Source organism: Nanorana parkeri, unplaced genomic scaffold (genome assembly GCF_000935625.1).
Source record: "Nanorana parkeri isolate BGI_ZX_2015 unplaced genomic scaffold, ASM93562v1 scaffold599, whole genome shotgun sequence".
NCBI classification, from domain to species: Eukaryota; Metazoa; Chordata; class Amphibia; order Anura; family Dicroglossidae; genus Nanorana; species Nanorana parkeri.
In genome coordinates, this window is record NW_017306867.1 from 337,303 (window position 1) to 360,062 (window position 22,760).

Sequence of the window (22,760 nt, forward strand, 5' to 3'; positions counted from 1 at the left end):
TACGCCAGAAGAATTTCGTTTAAAAATGATTGTTTTCAGAACATGTGATTTTGTTTGATTTTCTAATGCTGGGGTAGTCAAACTTTGACCCTCCAGCTGTGGTGAAACTATAAGTCCCATGAGGCATTGCAACACTCTGACAGCCATGCATGATTCCTATAGGCAGACACATTATGGGATTTGTGGTTTCACCACAGCTGGGGGGCCGAAGTTTGGCTACCCCTGCTCTAATTGCTAGTGGGGTCTAATCGACTTTCGTTTTCGACTGTAGTGATGAGGAAAAATGAAGGTGCAGGATGGAAAATGTTTCTCTTTTTTTTATCTGAAGAAACAAAATTCTAACCATGAAGGTGATTTTTGTTCGGTAAAAATCGGACATATTGTAATGTGCATGTGTTAGGGCTGTTCACAGTATAGCATTGTGCGCATTCACCAGTTTGTATCAATTGATTTACACAACATGTCTGCCAGTTTGAAGATGCAAAATATTTTTTATTGTGATGCAAACAAAGAATAAGACAAAAAAAATACAGAAAACATGAGCACGCATAACTTTTCACTCCCCAAAGTCAATACTTTGTAGAGCCATAGAACCACCATTTGCAGCAATTACAGCTGCAAGTCTGTTGGGGTACGCCTCTATAAGCTTGGCACATCTAGCCAATGGGGTTTTTACACATTCTTCCACCTGTGCATGCTGCTCATAAAAATTAAATTCAATTTAATGCTGGCTGGCTTCTACCCTTCACTCCACCGCTGAGTGGTTCGTCTGGGGGAGATGAGTGTAAGCAGCGTGCAAGGGCCGCATTTCACAGAGGAAGTTGATTTGCACTGCATAGGAAAAGCACAGGTTCGCTTTAAGGAAACATTCTGCACCCTGCACTGCACACCTATATACTTTGGTACAAAAAAGTTTTTATTTTCCTTTTTTCTCTATTTTTCTGTGACCCCTCTTTGATCAATGGAAGTGTTCCATGGTTTGGACAAAGATGATAAGCTTGCTTCAGTACTAGTGTATCTGCTATCTGCACCACATATAGGTACTGTGGGTTGGAAAATGTTACTAAAGTGGACTGAACAGCAACCTGTTGGAAGAACACCAAGTACTCGTGGTAAGTCAATGGGTGCCACTTTTGGTGATCTTACCACCCTACCAGTCAGCTACCTATAATGCTAACATGTACATCCCGGCTCATAAGACAACTTAAACTTTTAACCACCTCCCGTCCGCCGATCGTTGAAAGACGGCCGGACGGGAGTCTCCTGGATGCGGGTGGGCGTCTTTAGACGTCCTTCGTGCCCGCGCCCACTCGCCACCTAACACGCACGAGCGGGAAACGCCTGGATTTTAAACGGCCAGCGATGGCCGTTTACATTCAAGCAGTCCAGCGTCTGTGAAGACGCCCAATCGCTTGCATGATGCAAGTGAAGGTGCGCCCCCTCCTAACCTCTATGGGTTGCTATTGCTATTATTATAAGCATTTATTCAGGTTTGGAAAATGTTACTAAAGTGGACTGAACAGCAACCTGATGAAAGTAGTCGTGGTAAGCCAGTGGGTGCCACTCTTGGTGATCTTACCAACCTACCGGTCTATAACTTCTAATACACACATCCTGGCTCATAGACAATTGGAACTTTTAAAGGGCACCCCACATGAAAATCATAGACTCAATAATGTTAAATAAAACCATAATTTTCATACTGTACTTTACCTTCTTAGAATTCTCATCCATCTGGGCGTCTAATCCAATTTAAAAGTTATGAATGATAATATTAGGTAATTAGATGATAGATAATTTCATTTGAGGATGTAAAAATGTTTGAAGGAACAATTTGAGAACATCTGTTTTTTAATTAGAACTACTGCGGGTCTGCGTTTTTTAGGGGAAACTGTAAAAATATATTCCTGTCTGACACTCTCGGAGATATCAAAGAATCTGTCACAACATGACCTTTTCCATCAGCTCTAATAACTTTCAATTTTCCTGATTATATCAAAGATTTTGAAATTGGGAAGGGAAAAAAGGCTGTGACCCTTTTTTGACAAAAAACAGAGGTCAATTAATTTGTCTTTGTTGATGTGCTTGAGACATATGCCAAGCTTAAAGTTTTTGCTAGAATGTGAACATTCAAGTATTTATATATTCTTAACATGCAGTAAATAAGCTTCAAAATGAGCCCCCACTGACCTTTATTGCTGCTGGCACCTGGGAGCATTTTTTTCCTCAAATGCAGCAAAACCACTGACGTTATCCAGGTTGTTTTCTCAACAGTTCAGCTCGCCCTCCAAGTAGTGATTCGCCAGCCAAACTTTTGTCAAGCCAGGAGGGCTACCCACTTGTTAGAATGTATGTCACAATTTATGATATTCTAGCAATGTATGGCCAGTCTAACTGTTGAGATCTTTTGATCAACCTCTGTACTTCTGCTGTGAAGTTTGAGGAGTAATTTCTCCACATTGACTGTAGCTACAGAGGTCAGTGAGGGCCTAACCACAGAAGAACATCCTTAATTTATGATATACATGCCTAAATGTATTTACATTTTGATTAATAGAAGGCAATGGAAGGGTTTTCTCTGTAATCTGATGAGTAGGAGTAAGAGGTACTTATATTAGCCCAGTGTGCTGATGTTCACTAGAGGCAAAAAGGGAAGGCAGTAGGCGGGATAGTGGCACAGTGTCTTGAAAATGAAAACTGCTGTCATTCTTTTATTGCTAGACCACCACAGAGCACAGTAGGGCTGGATGTTATTTTTCAACTCTCATGACAGGTAAATCAGATCTTACATAGTGTAAGTGTTGCCATTGTATATATTGAATGGTAAACATTCACCAATTTTGAAAAGTAAACCTTAAGATGCATAAAGGAAGCATTACCTATCTGCTGTGTGGCAGAGTTTTCCTTTACAAGTGTTGCTGTAACGTACCAGTCTTCTATGATTCCTTCTGTGTACTTATTTGCGAAGCAGGAGAAGGATTCCCATACAACCACTGCAGACATTGTGCTGGCTCTTACATGCAGAGAGCACCATTTAAAATGGCAACAGTGAGGGAGAGTGAAAACAATATATTAACCCAAAAACAAAAATGTAATATATTGCAGTTTACCAGCTCTTAGATGTGGCGGCTGCATTAGTTTCTTTTTTACATTTCCTGTAAAAAAATACATGTTGATCTTCCTGAAATCCCAGAGTAACTTTCTGGGTACTGAACTGATATCTCAGACATTGTTATCAGCTTTCTCAGCTATCTTCAGAGAACTAAAAATGATGAAATCCTCATTTTTTTATGGATTGAGCCACCGAGTAATGTGGCACCACACCCCCATTACATAACATTGATTGAAGATAGGTTTGGTTGGAACTTTTTAGGTGTCATAACACGACCAATTAAAATGTTACATAAAAGTATTGATGTCTCAATACATTATATGAAAACCAATAACGTTAAAAGCATTGCATAGAAAAACTGTGTGTTTTATCAATAGTATATGCTCTACAATGGTCATCTACTGATACTGAAGATAACTCCCAGGGTCACTCAGATTAGTACAGACAAAAAGTTAAAACATTTTCTAAAACAGTACTTACACAAAAAGTACAAACAGAAATAGGCCTCTCTTCAGTTCTCTACAACCCATTAACTTTTTCTATATTATCTCTTATATTAAGTAATTCTTAAACGAAAAAACTTTTTGTCTGCAATAAACTGAGCAGCCCTCGGAGGTGTCTTCAATATCAGTAGAGCATATACCAGCGATGACAAACCTATGGCCTCCGGTGGCACAAGGGTCCTAGGCCAGGGGTATCAAATTCATATCGCCCGATGCCCAAGATATGCAGTTCCGGACGCCGGGCGGGTAGTTTTTTTCTACATTTACTTATACTAAACTAGCAGCAGCTTCCACGCTCTACATTTAGCCCTGCTTGCCCAAAGCAGGGCTAAATGTAGAGAGGGGAAGCCGCTGCTAGTTTAGTACAAGTGATCTCGGCAATGCCGCCGAAATCATTTGCAATAAGCTGGTCAGCCCCCCGCCCTCACCGCTGGCTGCCTCTTTCCTCGCTGGTGGCCTCCCTCCCCGCCGTGGTTTTCAGGATCCCCCGCTCTTCATATTAGTTTAGGATGGAGAGCGGGGATCTGCTCCGTGTGAGCAGTGAGACAGGAACGCTGTACTCCAAGGCTTCCTGCCTCAGCTGTCGCAGTAGAGCCAGCATAGGGCTGTGCTCAGACTCTTGTATTGGAGTTGACAGGTTCAATAAAGAACAGGGGCTTGTTTTTAACCCTAATATTAGACTGTGTATATTGCTTTTTGTTTTAAGTGTGCTGTGAATGTTTTGCTCTTGCCCTTTTTGGATGACACGTTACTAGCAGTGTGTGTGAAAGAGGGGGTAATAATACCCCTGGAGCCTTCTCTTCCCTTCATTCTCTTTTCTTTCCCCCTTATGCCCTACTGGCTCTTTCCTTCTCTCCTTCTACTTTCCTCTTTTCTTTTATGTTTAATTGGTCTTTGTGATTGGCCCTTGCTGGATCATGATCCTTACAATTTTAGCTAGGTGTGCACCAACCCTGGCGGGTCCAATGTAATAGGATATCCTGGCCTGTGCACTGGCTTGATGTGGGATACAGGGCGGGTAACCTCACGAGTTTTGTGTTGTGCCGGGCTGATCACATGTACGTGTCTGTATATTTAGGTCATGTATGTTGTATTACCTGAATATTGTTTACTCTGTTTCTTCACAAAATGGAAAACTTAGTAAAAATACTTTGAAAGTAAAAACAAAATATTTGTTAAACCTACTCACATGTTAAGAGAAATGACAAGCCAAACAAATACTAGAGTAAAGGTGGCCATACACTTTACAACCCTCGCAAGACTTTTGTCTTGCAAGGGTTGTAAAGTAATTTAAAAAACGTACGATCTGCCCATCTTGGACAGGCCCTGAGGGGCGGGCTTCCGATGACTGCAATGAGGGGCGGACTTCCGATGACTGCAAACGGGCGCGTGCGCACACCGGCCCGTTCGGCAGTTGTACAACAAGCAGGCCACTAACTCGAACAAGCAGGCTGGAAAACCCGCCGGGAATTGTACGATTCTCCACGGGTTTCCAGCCTGCTTGTTCGACGGAAGACGTGCGACCGTACAGTAGAAACGGTCGCACGCCTTCCATACACTTTGCGATTATCGTACGATCGATTGATTTCAATAGGGTTATATCCGCGCGGCAATTGCTGAAAAAAGGTACATGTACCTCTTTTTGCTACATGCACGGTGCATTTTTTTGAACTGCGATCGTGCGCGATTGCATGGGCTGTATCGCAGCGGTACACCACATTATCTGCCTGGCGTAACTGGGAGTGCATTAGAAAATAATGGCACCGCCAGCGCGATTGGCGGTGGTGTGCGATTGCGTAACCATTTCGTGCACGATTTCCGCGTGATCATGGATCGCCCTAGTGTGAACCTTGCCTCACAGGTTGCCACAATCTCAGCAGATCTGGATGATATTGCACACATATTTATAAGATATATGAATATGTATTTTGAGTTTTTTTTGGTTATTTAGTGCGGCACAAATTGTAGTTGTTTTGTATTTACCTATACTCATTAGTGCACGCAGCAGGTGTTACAGTAATTAGCACGAGATATCATTTGTAGCTTTTTTTTGTATCACATTTATAACTACACTTGGCCCTGAGGTTAACCATCTGTTAGCCATCCTTTTGGCGGCATTATAGTATTGTCTATATCCTTATATACAGCAGACTTTATTTTATGTTCTTTACTTATTACTTCCTGCAGAATAGACACACTGCATAAAAATAACTTTACACTAGCAAAGCTTTCCTGTGAGAGGATGATTATCTTGTCAACTATCAGTTAACCAACACAGATGTGCCATTTTTGCATGTAAAGAAAGACAATTTGCAATTCTACAGAGTCTATATTAAAATAAAATAACACAAATGATAATTTCAGGGTATGGTAAAAAAAAAATAGCATTCATATATCTTTGCAATTCATGCATTTTCCCAAATTCTATTCTAAAAAGACTGCAAGTACAGAAAAACACCTGTTACTCCTCCAGAAACCCAGTGAGCTTCTAAATTCCTGTTTGGGCTGACATAAAGGTGCCTTTGCTGGACTTTAATATGAAGTGCATTGTCAGACCTGCCATTTGGACTACAGGACTATGCGTGTCCTCCACCCATTTCTGTGTATCTCCATGTGAATGCATATATATTTTTTTAAGCAAAACAAGGCTGCCTTGATCCTCAAACGTCAGCCAACATACTATGTGGCTCTTAGAAGATGTAGTTTTAGGGGTGTATCTATATTAGTAGGAACCTCCCAGAAGCTGCCTCTGCAGGCCCTGGCTGTCAGAATACAATAGGCGCACTAAACATTTGGTAGATTTTTTTTCACAGGCTTTACAAATAAAATTGATTAGTGTATTGCCAGGTTTAGGGGTCTATTTATAAGGACCCTTCCACATTGCACTCACATTTTATATTTCATTTAAAAAAAAGTAGAATGTCACTCAAGAATTAAGAGCATCAGCCTGCAGATGCCAAAGCTATGTAAAACTGGCCAGCAAAAGGACAATTTTTAATTAGGGTTTAATAGGCCTAAACAGTGTATGTCTAACTTTTATTTGTACCAGGGGGAAATATAAAAGTGATAGAATGTGAGGTGGTTTATGTGCACACTGTTTTTGCACTTTTTTTTTTCCTGCAGCAGCAAGGTGAAAATTAAAGGCAGCTCTATAATATGGTCAGCAAGTAGTGCTCCAAACTTAAAAACAATGGCATATTAACATACAATAACCCCCCCCCAAAAAAAATTTTTAACTCTCCCCCACTTTATCCAAAAGATTTAAAAAATTTGACCGGAGATTTGACTTTAGAATTTCAGAATCATGATCTCCTTTCATCTTGTTTCTAATACTCCAGGACGTTTTTATCGTTTCCACAACACATTCTTAAAAGAAAAAAAAAGATGAAAACTTCCTGAAATCACAATGGAATCTTATGCGGTACAACATTGTGTGACAGCAGTTCTCTGCCAATATAGCCCCCTGTGCGGAAGGCTTGATTGACTTCAATTGTCTCATATTCTACTCATCATGTGGTTCAGTACTGGCTGTATAGCTTCTGCTGACTGTTACATTCTGCATTGAGTGAAGTATCCTTATGATCATTATTATTATCTTTTGTTTATGAAGTGCCAGAAAATCATGTAGCATAGTACTAAAGCACAGAAATGGAAAACTCTAAGCAAAACATACAAACACATGGTGAGGAAATAGAGTAGGCCTCATGCACCATGCGAGTTGACCCCAGTGGAATTGTGTTGATTGATATATTTTCAATTGATATATTCAGTCGATTGCAAAGCGAACTCTCATACCTAGATCAATTGTTTGTGATGTCTTATACCTAGATCAATTACTAATTGCTATGTATATAGTCAGCTTAGGACCTGTTATGATCTGCTCTCGAAATTGAAGCTGAAAGCTGAACTGCACTGCAAAGGTTAACTGCTTGTTTTGCCTGGGGAATAATTAATAAGGTGATATACATGCCTTATTTCTCATTCCCCCCACAGCTGACACTCTCCTCCCTGTCCTGGGTTGTGAGTGGGCCCTCAGTGACTTTACATACAGTGTAGGACTGCTGGACCTACATTATACGGGATGATGTCAGAGAGCTGCAACCAAATGCTAAAGATTGCACTTCAGGCCAACATATCCTACATGTAACTTCAGTGGGTGCTGAAATGGCCAGCGGATGGCTCCGCACAGACAAAGGAAGCAGTGAGGTCACCAGCACACCAAATACACTGGACCTTGTTGTGCTGGTGACCTCACTGCTTCCTCGGGCTTTGGGGACTTTTAGCACAGAGGAAGTCTGTGGGAAAAAGCAATACTGTATGTCACTGAGTGGCCACCTGTCTCATGTACTAGAACAGGGAACTACAGCTTCATTAATTCCAGGTTCTGCCCAGTTTCAAATTACCCAAAGCTATTAGCTTGCGACTACCAAACACCCAGTCCGAGGTCCTGACCTTGAAGATCAGCTCAACCCCAAGAAAACCACCTCTGGTTTCCATCTGGCTCCCTTTACACAATCTTCAGGGAACCCTTGCCCCCTTTTACCCAGGCATGGCCTATGAATGAAACCTTCAACACACACGTTACCCTTGAGAAGGTCAGAGTGGTCACAAAGCACACCAGCTGTAGCTTACAGAACCCCTACATATGGCATGCATCTGCCTTCAGTTTCCCAGCCCACAAGGAAGGAATATCAAGTCAGGTTCTACTAAAACAACTTAATACTGTATTTACTCCAAATAATGGTGAGTTAATAGAAGAATGCGTACATGTTCTTTCCAAATCAATGGCGCAACATTAAAGGGCTGAATGTAGGTTCAGCTTTAGTAATGGAACCAGCACATAATTAGTGCCCACATCTTCCTGGCTTACACAAGGGTGCTTTCTCCCAATAACGTAACTTTAAAGTTGTGGCGTAGGATGATTTATGGCCCATGGTGATAGGGGAAACCCAGGGGAGCTAGGCTCCCTTAGATAGGGGAGCGCTCGGCTCCCTTAGACTCCCTCTTGGAGAGCTCTCTCCCGCCCCCTCCACACCTAATATAAATAGAGCGGGCAAGATGAGTGACAAGCCTATTGCCTGGAACCCAAAGGGGCAAGATATGGTCTAAAAAGGCCCAACACTCTCTAACAAGAATGTCTCCTTATTCATCATCCCCCGTGGAAGACGAGCAGTTAAACCTTGCAGTGCAGAGAAGGGCCTACTGCAAGGGTTAATTTTTTCACCTTTGAAATGGAATGCCACTCAAAACTTTTTCTTTGTTTTGGATTGAGGCTTTGTCAGTTTTTTATTGTTGTCTGTATCCCTGTTGGGGAGAGTTTCCCTCACTTTCTCTTCTGATGACACTTGTCCTCACTGAGAAAGGAAGTGAGCAGATAGGGACATACCCAACAATTTAAACACTCTTTTATTAAGGAGGGTATGAGATAAAACTTCTGTCCCAGAGACTGTGGTCACTGAGGAAGTAAGTGGAAATCTTATGAGAGCGGATCCAGATAGCAATACATATCTAACAGATATTCAAACATTTCCCCATTCTATTCAAAACTTAAAAGAAAAAAGTTTGTTGTTTTTAAAAAAATAACCATTCTACAAAAATAGAAATGAAGAACCCCTTGTTAGAGAACCCTTCCAGAATGATGATATACTAAGAAAAATAAAATCAACAAAAATTAGATCAAGTTAGAAGCGGGAACCTTGCCAGGTCCAGAGGAGAACTGACATCATTAAAGAGTTGTATGGTGTTGTCATGAAATTGTATCAGCTTAGAGAACCTTCTAGTACATGGTAAGATTTCCCTGAGGGTGGAAATAATGTAGAGAGGCCTTCTTCTATATTTTAGGTTGTTCCCCATCTTGCCTTATGGGCCTAAATGCACCCACATCCAGGTTCTTGCTGGAGGTAGGCTACTGTTTGAAGTGGTGGCATGCTATACCAATTGGACAGAACAATAAGGAGCCAATGACGTTATCCGATCAATGACTGATGTTATTTGGCTGTGCCCCACAGTATTGCCCTTCCATGTCAAAAGAATGTGTCCATAGTCACCAACATTTCACAAAAACTCCCAGAGACCCCTTTTGTTTTGCATCCGGCAAGCTATTGTAGGTGGAGAATGTACCCTAATTAGGGGTGGGGCTTTCGTTTTGGTTCTACAAGAGGCATTTTGTTTTTGTACAATTTAATTTTAAAATACTGTATATACAGAATGGTTTATCACAATAAGAACAGAAAGACAGCCAAGAAGTTATTGTGTAGCTAGCTACAACTTAGAGGGCCCATTTACATTTGTTCAGACATACCAAAATGTCTCAATTATCGAACATGTCACATAATTTTTCCTGCAAAGCACTATGATACGTTGCAATGCCTAAGTGTGATGGGATGCTGTTATAACTGAACAGCACCACAATGCGTCAACACACGTAATGTGCATTGCCATGCGCTGCGTTAATTCCCGCAAATGCATTGATGTGAATTGGCCCTTGGTTTGTACAGTTTATATAAAGTGTGGCAGCCCAACAGCACTTGCAGAGAATACATTAAAAACACATAGCAACCAAAAATTGCACGCTGGGACCCACAGTGCGTCCCCACATCCAAAATAGTGAAACTACAAAGACTGGTTATAAATTTATGCGGTTACCATCTTTTTCTAGTTTGACTATTTTGGATGTGGGGACACAGCGTGCATTTTTGGTTGCTGGGTCTCCAGTGCGTCCCTGCACCTTGTGAGGAGGAGTAGGCGACCTCCTGGTACATCGTCATTTCATTTATCGACTGCATTAATATGCTCCCACTTGGAGACCCATATAAATAGAGTTAGGACCACACTTTACAGAGGAGCCTTGACGGGGCGGTGTGGCTTCTACATATTTTTGGCCAAAGGTTTGTGCAACTAAATCCTCTGCTTTTAACGCATACAGCTAGACAGTGTAATTTGTTTTGTTGCAGGCTAGCTGGCAGGTGTGCTGGGGATTTTTTGTGTTTTGTATAGTGTATACAGTGCAGGGGTGAGGAGTATAACCTATAACATAGTCTATACTGTGTACAACATGCAGTGCAGGCGTCGGGAGTATATTGTACAACATAGTGCATACAGTGTACAGCATACAGTGCAGGGGTCAGGAGTATATGTACAAGGAATAGGCATAATAAACTTCAGATTTAAAGTATACAGTATGTGTATAGCCACATTTTTTTTGGATAGAGTAGAAAATGACCTATTTGACCCCCCTGTCAAGTTCTTATACAGTATTTTATAGTCAGAAAGTGGTGAGCAAACTACAGTTTTGTGGTTGCCAACAGAAAAAAGGTGAAGGAAACCTTCCAATAAGAACTTCTGTCCCAGTGACAGATGTGTAAGAGCAAACCAGAGTAGCCTGGGGCTCTATAGACACACCTGGATGACGCCATAGGCAGATGCACAGGACACATCTATATACTTGTTATACATACTGACAGACTGCATCCAGTTACCCACAAAAGTGCTCATGGTGTAATAAAATACTGATATCTAAACAGGATCCTGTCGGCAGAAAGATCATGCATTTAAAAAAACTCATGTAATGGTCCGAAAAGTGCTATTGTTTACATGCATTTAAACACATTAGGCATCATTCATTTCAGGTCCCTACCCTTAATGCCACCTTAGGCAGCAGAGCTGTTGTGTGGTGGTGAGTGCTCCTGATAGTGCTGGGGGGGTTGTGGTAGTTGTTTCCTGATAGTGCTGGACGGGTGGCGTGGCGGCAGGTGCTCCTGATAGTGCTTTGGGGGATGGCGGTGGGTGCTACTGATAGTGCCTGGGGGATGGCGGTGGGTGCTCCTGATAGTGCCTGGGGGATGGCGGTGGGTGCTCCTGATAGTGCCTGGGGGATGGCGGTGGGTGCTCCTGATAGTGCCTGGGGGATGGCGGTGGGTGCTCCTGATAGTGCCTGGGGGATGGCGGTGGGTGCTCCTGATAGTGCCTGGGGGATGGCGGTGGGTGCTCCTGATAGTGCCTGGGGGATGGCGGTGGGTGCTCCTGATAGTGCCTGGGGGATGGCGGTGGGTGCTCCTGATAGTGCCTGGGGGATGGCGGTGGGTGCTCCTGATAGTGCCTGGGGGATGGCGGTGGGTGCTCCTGATAGTGCCTGGGGGATGGCGGTGGGTGCTCCTGATAGTGCCTGGGGGGGGGGTGGCGGTGTGTGCCCCTAATAGTGTTGGGGGGGTGGCGGCGTGTGCTCCTGATAGTGCTGGGGAGGATGTCGGTGGGTATAGTGCGGTCCTAGCTCTAAACAATTTTACTGTTTAAAGCCCATTCCGTGTGCACCTTACTGTAAAGCTGGTGACCAATTAATGAGTGTGTTTGTCATCTATTTTGCTTGACTGTTTTGGTGCAGTGACGCATGGGGGGTCTCAGCTGCCATTGGGATGTGCGGGATCCCTTGTTTGTCTCTGTGCCTTTAAGGGGGTTGGGCTTCCTCCTGACAAACCTGCCAATTTGATATCTTCTGCCCCCATGTGCTCCAAGATGGACACTCTCATAGTTTAGAGTTAGGACCGCACTATAAGAGGTGCCTTGGCGCGGCTTTCATATTTTCTGCAGAAGATGTGTATCCAAACCTCTGTTTTTAACCTTAGTGTGAGACAAGTTTTTTACATGCTGGCTTGTGAGTGTGCCAGGAAAACATTTTGCTATTTTACTGTTTAAAGCCCATTCCGTGTGCACCTTACTGTAAAGCTGGTGACAAATTGATGAGTGCTTTTGTCATCTGTTTTGCACATGTAAATTACCACGTACCCACATTTGTCCACCGCCGAACACAGCACAAGATAAAGCCCCATTCACACCTGAGCATAGCGAGCACGTGTTTGTTTTCCACGGAAAAGTAGTGCATGTAGCAAAATCTGTGATGTGCGTTCTACATTTTCTCCCATCGTGTTTGTGCATGTTTTAATGCGTACAAATGCAGAAGACAAACGCTCGTCTTCCCATTTGCCAGTTGGGTTTTTCACGCACGTCAAAGCGTGCATTTTGGTGCGTGTTTGACGCACGTTCCCGAAACAATCAGGTGTGAAAGGGGACTTACTGAGTACCACGCAGCTGCATGCATGGGTCCATCATATTCAATACTGCTGCATTTACGGCGCTATACGCGCTACAAATGTGAACCTGGCGATTTTACGCCCGTGTGCATTTCATGCATTTGTTACTAAGGATCTTTCTGTCAGCACGATTCTGCGTAGAAATCAGTATTTTACCACAGCAGGGATCATGTCAGATGAGCTGGCCACCATTGCTGACCATTGTCCACAGATCGGGCACCCAATAGATCTACTCATCTATGCCCAGCATTGTAGCAGCTGCATTGCACAGCGTGCACCGGCGATCCCAGGGGACGAAGATGACGATAATGGTGATCGTGTGGCTGGCGGTGCAGTAGCACAGAGCCGCTTCTTCCCTCCGCCCTGACCATTGTATGAACGCAGCCGCAGTGTCGCGCTCCGGCCGCCAGGTGGCGCTGGTATACGGTGGGCTGGATCAGCTGACGCAGCCCCGGGGATGTGAGTGTGCGGCTCTCCTGTCTTGTGCCGAGTACCGATCCCGCAGCTGCCAGCCCGGAGGAGGAAAGCGCATTACAGAGGCGGAGGAGCCCGGACAGCGCCGACAACCAGGCTCCCATCCCCGGCTACGCTGCAGCCATGCTGCCCCATATAACGCTGCTCTTCCTGGCTGCCGGATCGCTGGCTCTGGAGGTAAAGGGATGGGGGAGGGCTGCTGCTTCAATGTTGAAGAGGCGATTGTGATGTAATGCTGGATCCCACCTTGCTTCCCTTTGTATGATCTGCCTGTGGTCTCTGCTCAGCACAATGGCAGGCTGCTGTGTGTATGTGCCCGTCGAAATGTCGGGGACCAATTGTGATATGTCGGGGTGCCCAATGCTGCTCGACCAGCCAGTGGCTTGCACCTTCCTCTCTCTGCTGTCATCATTGACAGTACAGGGTACCCCATTCTATCATTGCCATCAGCCTCTCCTGTGTGTGGGGTTTCCTGTAATGCATATGGCAGACTGCCCCTTTAATGCCCTGCTGCCCCTTTAATGCCATGCCGACCATTTTCTGCCCTGCTGCTCTTTCCACCCTGTTGCCTTTTTCTCCACTGCTGCCCCTTTTCTGCCCTTTTCCCCCCCATTTTGTTTTCAATGCTGCCCCTTTTCTGCCTTGCTACCCCTTAAAATACCATGTATCCTCTTTTATTCCCAGCCTCTAACCTCTGAAATGCTTGCTATGCCAAGGTGCCATGTTGGTCCCGCTGACCCAGTCCATGTGCAGCTCCCCTTTTCTGCCCTGATGTCCTCTTTCTTCCCTATTTTCCCTTTTTTTTTTTGCAACACTGCCCATTTTCTGCCCCTTTTAAAATGTCTTATCTCTTTTTTTCTCTGTGCTCTGCTATGCTTGCCATGCCAAGGTGCCATGTTGGTCCTGCTGACCCAGTCCATATACAGCTCCTGTGTTGTCCCCTTTCATCATCATCTGCATCCTGTTTACATGTATCATCTTTTTCATGTAGGGTTCCTGTGACATTTATGTAACCAATTTTCCTGCCACACTGTCTTTGTATTTGTCATGTTCTGCTCTTTTTTCATGCCCACCTCCCTCTTTCTCTATCAAGCATCTCCCCCTTTATTACTGAAGTCCCGTCTGCTTATTGCAAAGAGGAGGAAAAACAAAGAAATCCAATGCCCTCTGCCCTCCAGTGGGGCTTTGCTGCCCCCCTACTCTCTCCCATGTATGCAGTGCTGGATGCTGAGGGCACAGTCCATACCCTGCACCTCTTTCGTTTCCATATTACAGAGGACCGGTCTGATTAGTGCTAACGAATGCAATTGTATTACCCCTCTGTCCCCCTCCCTCTTGTGTGACCCATGTCCCATTGCTGCTGACCCTTTGATGCCTCGTTACCCTCCGCTCTTATATTGCCCTATATCTGCATGGCCTCATATTCCTGTTATCAGGCAAAATCTCAGTGTGCAAAAAGGAATTTCTACCGTGTCATTGGGCTTTAAGTGTTTATTCGGCGAGCCACGCCATGTTGGTCAGGAAAACGCTTTAATAAATGGCATTTCTTATTTTGTTGATTACATACCCCGGCGGTACGTGGATGAGCTGCATTTATTTACAGCAGCCAATGCATACGATTTGACTGTAGCCAACTGTCTGTAAAACTCTTCTGTGTCTGGGTGCCTGAGACATCAAAGCAGAGTGAATGCGTTGTGTTTTCCTATTCGGAATTGACCACCGGGTACACACATCTCCTATAAATGAAATGAATTGCTGACACCAGCTGCACGGTTTAGCCCCTTTCAATGGGCTCTGCTCACACTTTTGTAACCCATTGTCTTGGATCAGGTGGTTAGTGTGTGTGTTGGGTAAACATGACATGTTTTATAGGATGCACTGACAGTATTCAGCCGTATCCTCTATTTTCTTCTTCCCTGGGCCTGGATAATAAGGGGGCTTTCTAATTAGGCACCTTGGAAATGGATGAGGTGGGGGTTGGGGGCTCTCTTGCTGCTAGCTGTAGTCTCTTCCTTTGGGTGGGTATTAAGGAGGCGATAGATAAAAGGATTTGACTGAAGGAAGATTAAGACACAGGGAAGATGGCGTCTCTGCATTGCTGCAATGCAAAGCTGCGTTGGAAGCTGCAGCTTGGAAGAGCCTCCCACCGCTAGGTGTTTATATGCCTTCTCCTTTCATCTCTTCCCTTCTGAACCATTCGCCCCCAGCTAGCGTTCTGCATTGACAACATCTAGGAGAGTCCTGTAGACAGCTCAACTCTGTTACCGCGCCACGCAACTGCTGCTTGCTGCATGTTTCACGTCGGTTACAGAATACATAGACTTTAATTAGCCAAAACGTCATTCGGCTGTAAACAGACCGGGGAGAGATTGGGGGGGGGGATTCGGCAGCGACTGTGCAAAAATAACATCAAACGCTGTCTGGCGTTTTATTTTTCATCAAGCCTGTGCATTGCCATGTTACGAAATGGAACAGATATGCTCCAGGAGGAGTTCATTGCATTTTATTATCACACGGTCCTGTTGTTCATTTCCTTTGGAGTGTATACTTCAGGGATGGTTATAAATGTGGGATATGCGTCAAGCTTATTCCCATTTGGCAGGCAGAAATGCATCCACTCATAGCATCCAGTGCCTTACTGAAGTCGGATTGGTGAGGGATGACCAGTTGCTATGGGTTATCGCACTTTGCATATCACCATCGCGTTTTACGACACTTCACCGCATGGCTGATTTACACAACCGGCAGCTTTGCAGCTGTTGTCTGTTGAAACTGTAGAAAAAGAAAAAACCCCTCCCCTCCCCCCCCAGAAAAAAAAAAATGAAACTTAAAGCTGATCCACATGAAGGCAGACAAATTCTCAAGGGTCACCTCACAAAGGTAGCACACCAGGATAAGGAGATTTATCTCCAAAAAAGTGACAATTGTTTTCTGCTGAGATCAATACAATTTGAAAATGAGTCACATGACTCAAAGATACTTATCCCTGTGTTGAAGGTTTGTAAATTGAGCCTCAAGGGGCGGTGCACACCTAGGCGATCTGTCACTGCGCGGCAATCGTGCGGGGTCACGGAGTCGCCCAACACAGACGATCGCGCTATGGGTGCCATTATTTTCCTGCGTCGTTTATCGCCAAAAAAAGGGTACATGTACCTTTTTTCAGCGATTGCCGCCCGGATGTCACCACACTGAAATCAATGGGGCCGCATGGCAATCGCTGCCTGCAATTGTACAGGACCGGATCGCTCAGGTCTGCCCCGAGCCTGAGTCTCCATTCACGCATGTGTGTTTTTCATGCATTTTTGCTTTGGCCAATAAAGGCAAAATAAAGTATAGGGTGCTCGGGGGCGATGGCTTGTTGTAATCCGGCAAAACACATGAAAATGCATGTTACATGCGTCTCATGTGATTTCATTGAAGTCTGTGCAGCTAAAACGTTGCGCCTGTGCCTTAAGGGACATGTACAGATATTCTGCCGCACTCCCTACCGGATATCCCAAAGCAAGACGGGTGCTAAAAATGACCGCAGATGGCGCCGCCTGGATCAGAGCTTGAATGTAATGTCACCAACACACCGTAGTAAAGTGTCAAAAGGAACGTCTGTTTATTGACGCATATTGTCACTATCAAGCTCAACGTTTCGGGGCCACGCAGGCTCCCCTTCATCCGGCTCAAGGAGATGAAGGGGACCGAGAGTGGCCCAGAAACGCTGCGCTTGATGAGTGGCAATGTGTCTTTAAACAAGCGTTCCTTTTGACACTTTACTACGGTGTGCTGGTGACATTAGATTCAAGCTCTGTGCCCTTTTTCAAGTCGCACGGAAGCGCGTTGCAAAGGTATGAATGGGCCCCATAGAAAATAATGGGAATCCTTTTGTCATGCGATGGCTCAAGCGCTTGAAATCACACAGGTGCAAACTTGCTGTAACAGGATACAAAAATCTTTCCTGATCCACAACGGCAATCGGAGAACTCTGCAGATCAATATTCTGCCGTGTTATTTCTTATAAATATTAGTCGCTGTTTTAGGTTTTGTGCTTCCAGAAACGCGTCCAGGCCTTTTATTTCTTCTGGTTTTTTTGGTTTGCTTATTTCTAAAACGGCTACTCCGTCTGCTATAACCAATTTCTGCAGAAGACACAGAACCTTTTATGTGTTTGAAAGATGATTCCTCATTGCTGGGGGCATTTGTTCTACTTTTCTATACTCCAGCCTGAGTGTGTTTGTTACAGAGTATGTCGTTCTCTCCAGCCTGAGTGTGTGTTGTTGCAAAGTGTTTATTGAGAATACCGTAGGACCCCGTGCGTGTTTTTTTTCTAACATATATTTTGTTTAATTTTTTTTTGTGGATATTTTTATTTGATATTTGTGCAGAGGGCTGAGCAAGGATGTAGTTAGTTAACATGTTGAACGTGGTCATTTGTGTATGTTTTGCATCTTTATCATTTGCATTTTTTTATACATGTTTTGTATAATGATTGTGTTTGTGTGTGTGTGTGTGTGTGTGTGTGTGTGTTTTTTTTTCTAATACGTTTTGTATAAGGATGCACCGAAATTGCAAGTGAAAATGGCACTATGGGCAAAATGGCGATTAGTACAAAAACAGACGAAAATGCAATACGTCTCTATCTCCTCTCCTCCCCGCTGGGTGCCGGCTGCAAGCTCTGGTCTGTGTCCCCTCTGGTCCCTAGCCGCTCCCCCCCCTGCCTGTGTCTAAAATGCGGTACGTCCCTATCTTCTCTCCTCCCCGCTGGGTGCCAGCTGCAAGCTTTGGTCTGTGTCCCTCTGGTCCCTAGCTGCTCCCCCCCGCCTGTGTCAACAGAGGCAGCGGGGATCAGAGGGGACACAGAGGCGATCCGGCTGCCGGTACACTGTGGGAGGACAGAGGCTGTTAGGAGGCCGAGTAGGGTGGTGCAGGGAGGAGACAACTCTCAGGAGGCCGAACAGGGTGGTGCAGGAGGAGAGTTTGGCTCCTGTTACAGCAGAAGCAGTCAGGATGGAGAGCGAGCACACTCAGTACTGATCACTTACAGGGTTATTCACTAAAGGGTGAAGGGTTTGGAGAAGGCAGGAGAAGTGAACAATCTAGGACAACATAGCTGATTTGGACAAATTCTCAAATTCAGCTCACTTTCCAGTTCAGCTATTTTGTCCTAGATTGTTCACTTCTCAGGCCTTCCCCAAACTCTTCACCCTTCTGTGAATAACGCTGTCAGTGTTTGTAAATAACTGAGGACATAGTAAGCTTACTGTGTCCCTAGTTATGAATGAACAGGGAGTGCTATACATCACTTCCTGTTCATTCATGATTGTGGACATAGTAGCTGATAATACAGCCTTTTATGAATTGACAGGAACACAGGAACACTCAGTATAACTGCTGCTGACATCTGTGTTTAAGATTAGTGATGTGAGGAGGGCTTGGTGCAAACTCAGTTCACCTGAGATCACCCAAGCCTGCACAAAATTGTGACTGACAACCCTCTCCTCCAGGACCTAATCAGTTGCTGCCGGGGGCATTTGCTGCCGCTTTGAGTTGTGTAGCTGTGGGGTGAGGAATGCCCCTGCCACAAATGATTGGGCCAATAGGTGTGTGTCAGTTTTCCATGGGCTTGGGCAAACTGGGTTTGCACCAAGCCTAGACTCTTGACTTTTTAAGATAAATATGTTCCTTTTTCTTTTACAACACTGATGTTTTACGGAGTGCTGTACAGAGACCATTCCCATCACTCACTCCCAAAGTCTTAAAGACGCAATCATTTTATACTTGCAGTGAGAATAAAGCCAACCATATGCGTTACAAACTCATTGTACACTCACCTCAGGTGTACCAACAACTATATATAGTGCAAGCGCCTGTCTACTTGCATACAATGTGCATGGCAAATCTAACGGAGGCTCTACAAAGTTTGTGTATTTAGATTGTAACATGTATGGCCAGTTTCAAGTAAGTCTGTAGCTAGGCTATGAACATTAATGTACTTACAAATCCATAACATGCTGTGAAGAAGTTCTAAAAGACCTCTGTAGTTGCAGGCACTGTGGAGAAATCATATTCACAGTTCACAGAAGAAACACTAAGGTTGCTCATGTGGTTTTTTTCGGCAGCTCAGTTCCCCCTCCTCCCCTTCTCATCAGTGGTCTAATCTCTTATGTAAACACAGATGAGGTGCTTTTTGAGGGGGAGCTGAGCTGCTTGAGTGAAACCCTTGAATCACTTGAGTGCTTTTGCTGTAAATTTAGGGATAATTTTCTCCACAGTGCCTACTGCTACAGAGGTCAGAGTTTGTTTTTTAAAGCTTTTTTGCTGCTTGTTAAGAATATTTAAATACTTGAAGGTTACCGAAGCAACACTTTTGTATGTCATAGCACCTTCAGGTGCCTGCATGTCAGTTCAGTTTTCTGAATGAGGACCCTGGGAGCTCTAAGACCTGAGAAGCTCTGTTATGCAAATTCCCATCAATTCCTGTGACCCAAGCTCTGCTCCTGCCTCCTTTATTCAGTGAGCTCACTTATAGCGCATTGGCTAGCCAGTAGTGCAACACTGGATTGGCGAGATGGCACTTTCAACTGCATGAGCTGTTCAGAATTTGCATAATCCAGCAACCCAAGTATTGGTGCACTTGTATACAAGGGGTGACTGGTGGACTGCAGAGCTAAAATAGGTGGTATGTTTGTGAGGCTAGCCGTTATTCTAACAGGGCTATTCACGGAAGGGTGAAGAGTTTGGAGAAGGCAGGAGAAGGGAACAATCTAGGGCAAAATAGCTAATTTGGAAAAATTCTACACTTGCGCTCACTTTCCAATTCAGCTATGTTGGCCTAGATTCTTCAATTCTCTTGCCTTCTCCAAACTCTTCACCCTTTAGTGAATAACCCTGTAAGTATACTCTTGTACATAATAAGGGGGTGGACAAATTAATATGGAATTCAGGAAGCAATCTGTCCAATCCAGGAGCCAGCAGGATTATTTTAGGAGTCTGCTTCATTGACGACAACTAAAGAAAACCTCAAAAGTTGGGCACCATCTGTAGTTTTTGAGGAACGTTGGCTACTGGGATTTGTCCAGCCCTGACCTAATCTGAGGCAAACTGCAGCAAATGCATCTTCACTTTTTTTAAAGATGTATTATGGGCTAACTGACCTGCCTCGAAACATCCAATCAGAGTCTGCTGCCAAGTTTCCCATGCAGTACATAGAGGCTGATTGACTGCTATGGAGCAGACCAGATTGTCTGAGACACTTTTTGCTCAAATTCTTTTGTAAACAAGTCTTGCTATTTTCACGGATAAAAGCTGCCAAAAGGCGACTTTATGACCTGCCTTATCAGAGAGAGTAATGGTATGTTTGCATTTCAGTTATTGCAGCATTTAGATGGAATTTTGTTTGCTTGCATTCCATAATTTGATGGTTTGATATCTCATTTATTGAAATTCTTCTGCTAGTCTCTATTAGTGTGTTCAACATGCTTTTGGAACAACTGCTTTGATTGCAATCTCTAGTAAAATATCCCGAGCAGATCACCCCTCCACTGCTTCAAGCTAGAGAGACCCATTGGCAGTGCAGGAACAGATGTCTCCATGTCAGTTCCTCTTGCACCCTGAAGGTACTGGTCCTCATGCTGCAAAGTGAACTCTGACCTCTCATGCTTATGCAGTTGTTTTTCTCTGTGCACCATTTTATTAATGACAGGGATTTTATCTATTTTTATTTATTACAGGTATTTTTATAGTACCCACAATTTTACGCATTTCCCATCACTCCCTGCCCTCAAGGAGCTTACAATCTAAGGTCCCTATCTTACATGCATATATACAAGGGCCAATTTAGACAGGAGCCAATTAACCTTCCAGCATGTCTTTGGAATGTGGGGGGAAAGCGGAGTACCCGGAGGAAACCCCCAGTGCTGCAAGGCAAAAGTGCAAGCCACTACGTCACTGTGCTGCCCTAAGGGAATGTTGAGCACCCATTTAAAGATGTTGGTCTTTGGGGCTGCCTGGTCCAAAGTCCATAAAATATGTAGTGAAGGCCCTACAGTAGATGCCTTTCATTGCATGGCATGTAACATGCACCCAGAGAGCTGCTTGCAGGAGTTTTGAGGTCTGTTTTCAAAGATGCATCATATGGACTGAGCCATTGAATGAATTAAATTGTCCATTTCTCACTTGTGGTGCATAGCTCTTCCAGACTGACTTCTAAGCCTGTCAGGTGTAAATCTAAGGCGGGGATAGTCATTGCAAGACTTTTGACAGCCACAAGCATGACTTCCTGAGGTAAAGATGGGACTTGCAGTTTCACCACAGCTGGATTGCCAAGGTTGCTTACCCCAGCAGTAAGGGTTCTAGTGGACAATCACTGTGCATCCCTATCAAAGAGGAAGCACAATTTGCATCATTTGAATGCAAATACAGCTGCTCCACCAATACAGGGTTTTTTTTCTTTCTTTCTACACACACATTGTACAAAGTGCTTTAAACTGATCACTTTACTTTGTTACCTTCTCGCTTTCATTTATTTTTAATGGCTAAGTGAGTATATGGAAAGCTTATGCATTTTCATCTGCATGGTGTGCCCTGGCAGCTGCACGTTGTGGCACAGTACGCAGCCTGCCGCAGAGGTTATATAGAATGCAGATAATCTCCTGGTTGTTAAGTGGCGGTGAGACAGTTTTTTTGTTCTCAAGTCTCTGCTGACATTGTGACCTGTTGTAGCTTTTTGGCATGCTATGACCCCCCCACCCTATTAACCCATGAGACATCAATGGCTGAGTCCATCAGCAGGATGAAGGAGCTGCAGAAAGACATCAAGATTTGTGGGACTTTTTTCCCTTCATACGGTATAACAGGCAAACAAAAGAGCTTATTTTGAGCGGCTTTTGAATTATAGTGAAAACTGACTCCCTTTGTGCCTCCAAGCTTGCTGAAGGGTTTATTAATACCGTCCTTTAGAAATAACAGAGCTATATTCATGCTGATCTAAACAGATACCTCCCGATGAAAGAATCAGCCCTGTGTTTGCACCAGGATGCCCGGCTTCACATGGCACTCTGATATTTTAATCAGGTCATTATGCAGGATAAAAAAAATTAAAAAACTTTATCAACCTCTATACAACACTGATTGCCAGCCACATATGCAAAGATCTGAATTGGGTCCAAATTGGTGCTCCATCTGTCATAGCTGATTAGGTCTGGGCTTGAGGAAAAAAACAAAACTCAAATCAAGCTTTGCAATGGGGACTTTCCTTGCTCCGTCAATGCATGAGGTGCACTGGCACAGTGATGTAAGCCTGTTTGCTGCTTGTACATAGTAATACTTGTATGGTGGTTGTGGAAAAATATTGCCCTCCCAAAAATGAAATGTTATATATATTGTATTATATAATGTTCTAATGTATATTAAGAATGCACCGATACTAGTACTGGTCCAAATACTCCAGATGCTTATTCCAATACCGGAACTTCTGGTAATAGGAAGCCGGGCGGCGAGTGATTACATGCCGCCTGGCTTCCTTATTGGCTGGGAAGCTGGCTTGTTGACGAGAGAGCATGGAGTCGGCTTCCCGGCCAATCAGGAAGCCGGGTGGCA

At 44.2% G+C, this 22,760-nt stretch overlaps 1 protein-coding gene across 4 annotated transcripts in view; it reads left to right on the top strand.

Moving 5' to 3' along the window:
• Positions 1–13,111: 13,111 nt before the first annotated feature.
• The window catches only part of APP (amyloid beta precursor protein), a 207,434-nt gene continuing 197,785 nt past the window's right edge, over positions 13,112–22,760 (top strand). The window contains exon 1 of one of the 4 annotated variants that reach the window (XM_018562783.1): positions 13,112–13,352. In XM_018562783.1, the coding sequence (XP_018418285.1) occupies positions 13,299–13,352 (54 nt within the window). In that variant the 5' untranslated portion in view covers positions 13,112–13,298. The remainder of the gene's footprint in view (positions 13,353–22,760) is intronic. The other 3 variants (XM_018562782.1, XM_018562785.1, XM_018562784.1) reach the window with 3 other exon arrangements.